The 11,013-nt window shown below is 42.3% G+C and overlaps 1 protein-coding gene across 1 annotated transcript in view; it reads left to right on the top strand.

The window, feature by feature from the left end:
* Nucleotides 1-7,912, top strand: part of LOC139201740 (UPF0606 protein KIAA1549) — a 34,846-nt gene extending 26,934 nt beyond the window's left edge. The window contains exons 14-23 of the mRNA XM_070831144.1: nucleotides 682-818; nucleotides 1,753-1,767; nucleotides 2,231-2,436; nucleotides 2,947-3,176; nucleotides 3,337-3,481; nucleotides 3,577-3,900; nucleotides 5,553-5,605; nucleotides 6,254-6,402; nucleotides 6,932-7,088; nucleotides 7,672-7,912. Coding sequence (XP_070687245.1) covers nucleotides 682-818; nucleotides 1,753-1,767; nucleotides 2,231-2,436; nucleotides 2,947-3,176; nucleotides 3,337-3,481; nucleotides 3,577-3,900; nucleotides 5,553-5,605; nucleotides 6,254-6,402; nucleotides 6,932-7,088; nucleotides 7,672-7,897 — 1,642 coding nt within the window. The 3' untranslated portion in view covers nucleotides 7,898-7,912. The remainder of the gene's footprint in view (nucleotides 1-681; nucleotides 819-1,752; nucleotides 1,768-2,230; nucleotides 2,437-2,946; nucleotides 3,177-3,336; nucleotides 3,482-3,576; nucleotides 3,901-5,552; nucleotides 5,606-6,253; nucleotides 6,403-6,931; nucleotides 7,089-7,671) is intronic.
* The last annotated feature ends 3,101 nt before the right edge of the window (nucleotides 7,913-11,013 follow it).

Raw genomic sequence — 11,013 nt, forward strand, 5'->3', positions numbered from 1 at the left:
TTTTACCCCATCACTCTGATTCTCCACTCATTTCATTTGGGACAGTCAGTGAACCAGACAAGAAGATTTTGACAGATCCTGAGATCAATTATTTATGCACCAGTCAGTGAGGGACTTCCGCTCCTGCTTTCTGTCAGTTTGTCTATATCTCTTATTACGTTATAATAACATACATAATATATTATGTTGCATTGTGTATATTGTGCTATATGTACCAGTTTTGATGCATTAACTCATATCTGGGTTTCATAGAGATATTTCAATTTGTTCATTGTAATGATGTGTTCAGAAGAATTTGTGTACTATTATCATCTCTCAGCTCATTAAATGCTCTTACTAATAGATGTATGACATCAAAATATTAGTGTAGCAGCTATTGCTTAATGCATTTGCTCACTTCACTAATTTTGTTTTATTAGTGTTGGATTGATATTGGTTCTTTCTCCTAACTTGATAGCTGGCTAGACAGATTGATTCAGAATTTAATCATTTGGTCAGTGGAAATACTTCTATGCATTTACCTCTACCAGCTTAAGGTCATATTATCATTTCTTTGAAGGCTCCCTCCAGTTTTTACCTCTCTGGAAGAGCACTATTTTGATTTATGCATGGCATTTCAGCATGTTAGTGTGTTCTCTGGCTTCTATTATTTATGTAAGTGTGTGTGTGTTTTGGGGGTAGGATCTCGCCGTCAGACGGTGACTCGGTGGTAAGTGACCATTCCAGTGAGCGAGATTCAACTGACGAGAACCTGAGAGCCCACGCCACGCCCAGCGACAGCAAGCAGACCCGTAAGGTCCCCATCAATGTTTTAAATGGCAAGTGGCCTTGGCAACACTCACATCACTCCTCCACAACACAAAGAGCGAATACGAGGGGGGAGGGGGAGGGAGGAAACTAAAGGGTTTGGGCAGACATAAAGCTGGTTGAGTTGATTGACAAGAGGGCCAGATAGAGGTCAAGTAAGATTGTGTGAAGTGGTGAAAAGAGACAAAGCAGAGAGAGACTGAGGGGAAAGTGCAGCGTCAACCCAAACAGTGACAGAAAGATTACAGAGGGGAACAGTGAAGGTAAAAGAAACACCTGGTAGGAAGTCTACTCAGTGGTCCAATGAAGTCCAGAGAGAAGAGAGAGAGAGAAGGGAACAGGAGGGAAAAAATAGCTGAAGTTACTCAGTCTGACAGCTTGTTGATAGATTCAAGCCTGCAATGTCACTCAGAGACTACGTGCTGGAGCCAGAGGCAGCCAGGCACGCAGACTACAGCCTGACTCACCCACAGAGGAATGGTCTCTGTTTTGTTATTGATAAATCTCTGCCTGGGACTGTATATGCGCTGCCACAATGTTTAGAAGTAGGTTGTATATAAGACACTCAGTGTTATGTAATGTCTCGCTTTCTTTTTGCTCATTCAGCTAGTGTTTTGATCAATGCGTTTTCTGCTCATCAGAGGAGGCTCCCTCCTTTCGGTTCTCTGATTAATGAATTTCACAAGACTACAGAAGAAGCTTTTATCAGCAGAGGAAATGTATCACCCTAGATGACTCACTTGCCTCTCTCTCCCCCTTTGCTTCTCTCCTTTATTTATCTTTTCTTTTCTACATTTAAACAGCACACCTGCTGGCCAGCCCTTAATTCACTGGGTATTTTTATTTTCACTGTCAGTATACAGGAATCACTTCTATGTTAGGTGCTTTTATCTGATTTTCCTTCTCCTCAATAAAACTTTTTTTCCTTTCTATTGCGGTTTGCAGGCAAGAATAGAATTGGTAAGAGTTCATCCTCTTTGCGTCTGTGTCTCTATAGACCTCAGGCTTGACCTCCAGCAGCTGTGTCTGTGTGTTGTCTGTTTGCTTCTGTGGTAGTTTTGTGCTCGGTTTATTCTCACCATCCATCACTGTCTACTGAGCTGTCAGTCACTTTGTAGAGACAATTAACTTCACAAACAAAGGCAAAGCCATTGTTTGAAAAGAAGTTTAACTTTTGAAAATCTGTGTTTATTTCATGGTACCACCGGAAACATTTATTCCAAACTTTTGCCATAAGTCATATTTTAAATATAATCATGCTAACTAGATAATAAGGCAAATAATTTATAGAGATCCTTACACAGTAGTCGTCTATTCTCTGTCCCCTAGTTTAAGTCAACATTAGCGTTTAGACTGGCAATGACCACGCTGTATTGACTGAGTTATGACCTCTGTTATTCTACTTTCTCGCTTCCTTCCTCAGGTCCTCCCCCTGTGAATGGCACAAACGAGCAGCTGTCCTCAGCCTCCATCTTTGAACATGTTGATCGGATGTCTCGTGCCACTGATGCAAGCAGGAGACTCCCCAACAAAGTCCAGCTTATCGCCATGCAGCCCATGCCTGTCCCACCACTGCACAGCCCACCCATCAATGGCAAAGTGTCTGACACCAACCAAATCAATAAAGAGGTTTGCTCCTCTGACTTTGTTGCATGGCAAAAATCTGATAACAGGGAGGAACGATTTCGAAATGTATTACTTTATATTGACATTATGTAAGACACACAAAGAAAATTCATCACACTCTGATCACATTGGAACAAAGGCAGAAAAATTGGTTTGGATTAAAAAGATGAATAACTTAATATTTGCAGTGAAAACACACTGAATTATCTCCTGGAAGACTGGCAGCACTGTCACCTGCTACTGTCAGATTTCCTATTGTATGAGAAAATTACAGCATTTCAAGCTCAAATCTGCTCTTTGTCAGCTACAGAGGAATCAAAGACTTAAATTACTTTTGTCAGTGTAATAAAAACCTAATAGAGCAAACGGCAGCATTGGTGGTAATTTGGAAGATCTAATTCACAAGTGTACTCATTTAACGGTCATTCCTGGTTGAAGTCTTATCTCATCCACAGTTAGTTTAATCTGCGCATATTTTAAGGATTTTGTTTTATGAGGTAATTTTCTCCTCAGATCCAGGTAGCACTGAGGCATAAGTCAGAGATTGAGCACCATCGTAACAAGATACGACTGCGTGCCAAGAGGAAGGGTCACTACGACTTCCCGGCCATGGACGATGTGACGAGCGGCCTCGGGGATGCAAAGGACCAGGATCGCATCTATCATAAAGCACAGATACAGATCGATAAGATCCTGGACCCAGACGCCCAGATACCCTCCATCTTCATGCAACCTAAGAAAAGGTTAGCCCTCATGTTTTGGGTCATTGCATTTGTTTGGAAAAGCTGATCTGCGCATATGGGTGTATAGGATGGACTACATTTTTCTGGCCTGGCTTGAAGTAAATAAAAAAATAAAAAATAGAATAGATTCAATAACATATCTCCATTTTTTTTCTCTCAGTGGTCGAGGAAGGCGCTCTCCCAAACAGAAAATGAAGGAACAGCTGAATGGAGGCATGATGGAAGCAGACAAAGACCACCTCATCACTGAAGATAGTGATGCTGCTTACAAAAAGTGTCCTGGTGTCAACAATGTGGCCTATGTAGTGAGTATTACAGGAGAATAACACTTGTGCAAGCTTACATATATCCTGTCTAACCTCCACTTCTCTAACTAATAAATATGTTGTGTCTCTTCCAGTCGGATCCTGACCAAGGCCCTGGGTCCCCTCACAGGAGCCCCTCCCCCACAGACGACGTCTTTCTTGGTCCCGCTTCCTCTCCACCAGGACACGCCCCTCCCCCACCCCCTTACATGCCCCCACAGCCCTCCATTGAGGAAGCGCGGCAGCAAATGCACTCCCTGCTGGACGATGCCTTCGCCCTAGTGTCGCCCACCTCTCAGGGCAGCACAGCAGGGATCACTCTCCCAGGGGTCAGCACCAACCCCCCTGGCTCCAGCCCTCCAGGCCGTGGCCCCAGACCTTGGGGTCCCTCCTACCCAGCTCTTAGCCCTTTCCCTGGTGTAAGTAGCCATCCCAGACACTTGTATCTACGGGATGCTTTAGATGGAGCATTAACCATTCAGTCATCATCAAATCATTCGCCTTTCATGTTACACCGAACAAAAGCATGTGTAGCCAGCAAATCGCTCTCCATGCCATCTAAGCTTTAGCTAGTCTAAGTTCCTGTAATCTGCATTCTCTCATTCATCTGTTCTTTTCACTAATCTGGGGACAAGCAAAGAGAAACAGACTCCCTGTTTAAATTTGTAATCGCAGAACAGACACAACAGTCGATAGACACGTAAAATCCTTTGTATTCACTATCTCCTACCTTTCTCAAGGTTTTTTCAGCTCATTCTCAGCATGAAGCTTATAGCTTCAAGTTTAATCGTTTCTTCTCAGCAAACTAATCAGTTAAGTATTCCTCCATCTGTCACCTGCGCGGAGCTTCAACCTTACAACCCCTGAGACTCTGCAGTAATATACTCTGCATATGCCTGATCTGCATTAGCTCCTTTCAGTGCAGGCCAGTTTTAAATAAGGTTCCGTCTTATAACTGCTCTGAAAGCCGCTGGAATAACAAGCTCAGTGTTTGCTTTTGTATTTGTGTTTGTACTTATTTTTAGGCTTTGAGCAGTTTCTTAACACATTAAGCTTGGAGTCCATAATACTGTGCATCTAAGACACACTGTGTACGTAGTATTTCATGTTACGTGGGCCTGACAAGAAACAAAGTAGAAGCTATAGCATCTCCCCTTCTTTGAGACTCATACTGAAGGGTAGAGCTGAGCTAAAATTAAATAAAGATTTCCAGTGCCCAGGGGTATTATAAACAGTATGAGTTGTTTAGAGATGGAGGGGCATTATATTAGAGTTAGAGGAAGCTGTAAAATGTTTTGCCCATTAAATTACTGGGATTAGATTAGCAGCGAGGCGTATGTTGTCAGCATTATGACTGTAGAAAATACTTCATCAGTATGTTCCAGATAGAACCACAGATTACACGCTCTCAATGGAAAAATAGAAGTATAGTATTTCCTGGTCATGTTATGTTAAGTTTTTATGGTACTAACACTAAACATATTCCGTTATTGACTACAGTGTAATTATTACTGTGATAATGGAACTTCCTACTTATGTTGTTAAATCCAGACGTAAATGCATTTTACAGCTGTCAACAGTAATCACAACTGTGTTCGTTATAGTCCAACACCAGTGTTCACCCCAGGTGACAAACACAGAGAGAGATTTAACAGTGAGCAGTGGGGCCATAAAAAGCTATTTGCTGGTTCTGCTTTTGCAGGTTCAGTGCTTTAATATGCTGCAAAAGGTCAGCTGTAAAAAAGAAGGATATCCAACAAAACCATGCTTGATTAAAAACAATACTGAACCCACCGTCCAAATATACTGCACAATGCATAAATAAGCACAGCATTGCTGTGCTTTTATAAAATATATCAACATCTAACACAGGCTCTCTTTGTATCTGTTTGTATTTGCTTCTGCTATATCTGGATACAGTATGAAAGCTGTGACAATGTTTTTTGAATATTTTATAAGCTGTTTGTACCTGATAGCCACAAGTGCAAACACTGATGCACGTTAGCTGCCTGTTTTCCATCTTTTTCATTATTATTGTCACTTACTTTCTGTCTTTCTGTGTCCTCCCCAGAGGTTCACCGAGCTGAGCATGTCCCCTTCTTCTGCCCACGGCCTGATATCAAGGTTAGTAGAGTGGTCAATGAAAATTGAGTATTGATGTATAAATGAATAAGTAATGTGCTGATTTGACACACACTTCTTCCTACACCAAAAGGATTTCTATAACTATCAGCTTGATTTCCATCCCTTAACCGGTGGCAATGTTTTCTTTTAGATGAGTTGGGCCTCGTGAATAATGAAGGAAGAGTCATTTTTATTTTATTGGTCTAATGGATCAGGCCCAAGCTGTGGTCTTTTAGCTGTCTCCAAAAAGACCAAGGCACCCACACATTTGTGTCATAACACAGATCCACACACTGTGCAGGCACAGCGCCAATAATTTAAGCAGCTTTTTTCATGAAGTCATTCTCTAGTAAGCAGAGCAGCCAAAGGAAACCTAGCTGATGTATTCAGCTATTTGAGCACATTGAAACTAAAGTATCATTGGCAACTGTCAGTAACTAAGTTGTACTTTGTGGTTGTAAATTGTGAAATGTTTAAGACCAATTTTAAGTTAATCTTATATTATATATCATGCATGCAAACACAAATAAATACACATGAAGTCCACAGCATAAAATGTCCACTCACACAAGCAAAATTGTGAGCAGCACTGTAAAGTGATTGGTCTTTATAGTTAAATGAATGAAAATAAATTTCTTTGTGTCTCAGGCAGGGCCTTGGCTCGAGCTACCTGCCACCAGGAGAGACAGCAGGGCAATGTGAGCAGCTCCAGCCAGACAGCCTGTACTCCAGCAGGGGCCTCTACGCTGATGAGCTCCCTTCATCTGCCAGACCGCGACCAGTAGGGGGAACTACAGGTACGAGTGCAAATTGGACACATGCAGACACATACAGGCAGCAATAAAACTGGATTTAGATGTTGCACTGACCTGCAAACAAAGACCATGGTGCACATACGTCTTAATTTCAGTTCCACGTCTTACAGCTTCATTTAATTTCATTTTGACAGAAAAAGAGAAAAACTCATTAATCAACACTTTCAAGTCAATAAACGTATGTATTGTCTATACAGTGTTTGAACAGTTTATTTTAGATCAATTCTGGATTTGGGCCACAGTGCTGTTCCATAATACAAACACACACCTCCGACACATTGAAAGAGCCTCGCCTGTCTCTTAAATTATTAAAGGTGCTGGCGTGATGCTGCTGTCGTCATGTGACTTACACTAATAGAAATGGATTCTGGCATTTACCATACTGAGTGCAGCACAGCTGAGTGCTTTTCAGACTGTACTGATTATATCAAAGTATGTTAAAGCAGCTGCTGTAGGTATTGTAGCTCTTATGTTTGTGTGTGTGTGTGTGTGTGTGTGTGTGTGTCTATAGGCACCCAGCTCCATCATCTTACACAGGTGGGATTGTCCAGCCGGATGAATGGTTACCCAGCAGGGGTCAGGGCTGCTCCGGGCCAGAACGGAGGCCTTGGCTGGAACCACTACCATGACGAGAATTTTTCCAGGGCAGAGCCTGAAAAAGATGCAGTGAGTGAATCACAGATTTAGTTTTGTTATGACCAAGGTCTTCTTTCTTGAGTCTGCCACAGAGCTCCATGGTAGTCCTAAAACTGTTAGAACTACACCAGTGAGCCACCGGGTGACACGTAAATTACCATGAACATAGACACTATGGTTTATTTTGAGTGGATCTCACATGTAGTAAACTGTCCTGGAAATGCTCACTAGAGCACCAAACGTGTGTCAATCCATGGCAGAAAATAATCCCACAACAAATGCACTATTTAATCCATTCTGAGAAGCGTATGCTGAAAACTACAATGCCCATCAGTTATAGGAAGTTTTGAACCTTTTATAAAAACTACATATTTGTCACCTGATTTTAGACATTGTCAGTACAAATGAATGTGCTTAGGGCTCAGAGCAGATGAAGTCTCAGATATATAAAATAATGCTGTGCTGCTCTAGAAATGTCTGCTAGTTCTCTCTTCTCTCTTACTCTCCTGTTCTTTACATTTTCCCTCTATTTTCTTCTAATTTTTTCCTCCTCTTGTCTGTCTTTTTCCATCTGTTTGTCCTTCCTTCCTGCCTTCAGTTCCTGGACTGTCCTGACTACTCGTCCTCCTCCTCTATCTTCCAGACGCCCAGAAGCGCTATCAGGGAGCCTTCGGCACCCCCAGCCCACCTAGACACCACAGGGATGGGCTATCTCTCAGCCCCACCGCCCCTGGATACATCTCCTCCAACCCACTCCTCCGCCTCCCTGATCAAGGCCATCAGGGAGGAGCTTTTGCGTCTCTCCCAGAAACAGGCAGCTGTGCCCAGCTACCACAGCTGAAGCCCCGGCCTCCAGTCTATTGCTCTTAACCAGTCATGCCACTGACCCTGCCTGCCTGCTTCGCCTAATCTGACATTACTTCCCATGGAAGTCCCTGAGGGTGTACAGCAGAGAGATTGTCCTGCTAAACTGAAGTGAAGAGGTGGCTACCTGAGGAGGCTGCCCTCGTGAAAAACTGAATGACGGGATGGTTGACACAGCTCCTAGACTATTCAGAGTACAGAGTCAGATCAGCCGCAGTGTGTCAAATCAGAGACAGTGTAATGAAATGAAGAACATTATGAACAGTATATGCTGGACCTTTAAAATGAGACGATATGTCTGGACTGCCCGTGTGTCTGTCCTGCACTTCATTGTGGATCAGGGAAGGACCACGCCAAGGTCTGGCCACTGTGGATCCACATTCTGGACTTATTTGAGATTTCGCTGCATTTCTTCGGACTCAGTGTTCTGTATTCACAGTTTCCCTCTCATGCTGCCTTCACTAAACAGAAACGCCCCCTGACGCACATTTCTTTAACTACCATACAGGTATTTGTTGTTTTCCGATGCAAGCCCTTAACCCCTTTATCGCCATCAGGTGCTACTTCATGTTTTCTGCCATGATGAGCCATGCTATGCCTTGACACTGTGATGTAGTTCACCCGACCCCATCTACTGTACGAGCCTACAGTAAGGTCGTAGCTCACAGCCAGCGAGCCAGTTCAGACAGCAGGCACAAAGGGGCATCCATAGAGACTAATGACACTCACAAACACTACCTATTCTTTCCGTACTTACTGCAGTAGCACAGATTTAGTCTGTATTGATATTTTTTGACCTCTTTAGTTACAGTACATGCTTGTGTTTTTGTGGACAACTTGCATTCATGTCCTGTGATTTTCTTTAGGTTTAAACAGCCTGACAGACATGAGAAAATGGCCTTGAAATCACTTTAATCAAACATGACTTGAGAGGCAAATGTTAGAGATACAGCCACAAACGTGTTACAGATAATGAATGAAAAATTAGGATATGTACTTGACAATTAGGATGTACTGTATGTACTCAGTATTTGGTTTTAATTTGATGCACTGTATGCAGACTACTCGGCACGGCTCAGGTCATTCAAAAAGAGATTCCTTGCGGACAAATCAGTGTTAAGACATTTTGATGGGTCTTGTGGAGGATCTGTTGATAAGGGAAAGTATTCTGTTTTAACATGAACTTGTATCAACTATGAACTGAACAACCATCTCTGTTTCTTGCAGTAATCAAAGTTTGCTTTGCCTTTTTGTTTTCACAGGAAGGAAATAAGTGTACTGTATTTTTTTGTCACTTACGGTTTACTTCAGCCAATCATGTTTATGTGCTTTTTTTTACGTTTCTTTGGATTTACCTTGCCTCGTGTAATTTCGCTCACCCTAAATGTCTCTCAATCATTGGACTGGTTGGAAATCATTCATGGTTACCTTTTTTTTTAAACATGACCCTCCCCCGACGTGTTATGATGTTTTGGGGCCTGAAGTGATATTTTATTTAAATGAAATAAAGAAGATTATGGATTTTAAAAAAAGCAAGGCATGAAGATTATGTGTGTACCAGTATCGTGCGGTGGAGAGTCGAAACATGCCACAGATGCTACCAGTGTCCTTCCCATCCTTCTGTGTTTGTGTTGCGATGTGCCTTCTGGACTCACCTTCAACAGATGAAGTACTTTCGTTCTGTCACACAGTTTCCCCGACTGTGATCACCAGCCCAAGTCAACAGTTGGTACTACAAAATACTTAAAGGGCGCTGTGGCTGTTGAGCTGAAATGAAAGGTTATCAAACGTAGTCACTGTTTGGAGTTTCCTTCACTATGCAGGGAAAAGCGTTGGTTTCTGGTTTTCCATTTCACCTCTCGTGTCCATGTTTTGTGTTGGATCTCACACTGTATGCCTCCATCTGCTGGTTCTGTGCTGTAACAACAGCCCATCCACTTTTTTAATTATTATTTTTTCTGGTGTTCTTGTTTTGTTCATTTATTTTTTTCTGTGTCTTGTATTTTGTGAAAATCAACTGTTGGCTGGCCCAACTTCATGTTTCATTGCTGTTGCATGTTTAATTGTTGTATTTCCTTTTGTTTGTTTTTGCGCATGCTGTTCCAAAATTCTTGAAATACAAAAGGAATTGTCTCTCGCCGTGTCCTCGGATTTTAAGTTCATAACCACGAGTCTCTGTACGATTTGTTGTGTCTGTGAAATCCGTCCTAACTGTTTTAACACAGTATCGCCATTACACAAGTAGACCTGACAGTGGGCACCAGTACTTAAACACTAAAGTTCAAAGCCACCCTAAAAGTAAGGCCCTTTTCTTACATTCCTGTACCTGAAAAGCTAAAACACACCGTACAGACATTGTCACATCTCATGTCATTCATTCAGGAACAAAAGTGCTCCTCCAGCTGTTGTACTTACCTCAGACAACCAGAGGGTGTCAGTGCATTACAAGAAAACCATATCCACTTTGTTCACAACAAAGACGTCTCCCCGTGCTGTGGATGATGTAACCTCTTCCCAAGGATGTTTCTAGGAGTTTCTGAAAAGCGGTTTTATGTGCTCTGAACTATTAATGGAAAAACTGTGAATATGACCCAAAATAAGGAAGGGGAATGATTCTGATTATGTAATGCTGAATCACTGTGGAAGGTGTTGATGAGTGATGCTTCTGATACCCAGTGGGTACGATTTCATGTTTTTCTTAGGAGCAATAATAAGAAAATAGAAATGCTTAGTGTGTCGTAACATCATGATATGAATAGAAATCAGTAGAAATCTGTTCAGTAGAACTGTTACTGGGAACAAGGCAGCATTTCCACAAACGAACAAATTAGATCAGATGTAGCTGACTTCGGTGTCAGTCATTGTGATTAGTCCTATAGTGGGCTCATGCTTCCCCTTGTGGCGAAGGAGCACTTCCTGCCCATGTATTGAGTTCTGCCTCATCCCATCAGATGCTTCTCCCCCTCTAATCCCATCACAGGATCTAAAGCCACTGAGTGAAGCAGCTAAACAGTCAGCAAAGCTCCTGAACCCACTCTGCAGGCGGTGGACCGCACACAATGCAGCAAGTATTAGACACACACTCCGATGGTC

This window comes from Pempheris klunzingeri, chromosome 5 (genome assembly GCF_042242105.1).
Source record: "Pempheris klunzingeri isolate RE-2024b chromosome 5, fPemKlu1.hap1, whole genome shotgun sequence".
Taxonomy (NCBI): Eukaryota; Metazoa; Chordata; class Actinopteri; order Acropomatiformes; family Pempheridae; genus Pempheris; species Pempheris klunzingeri.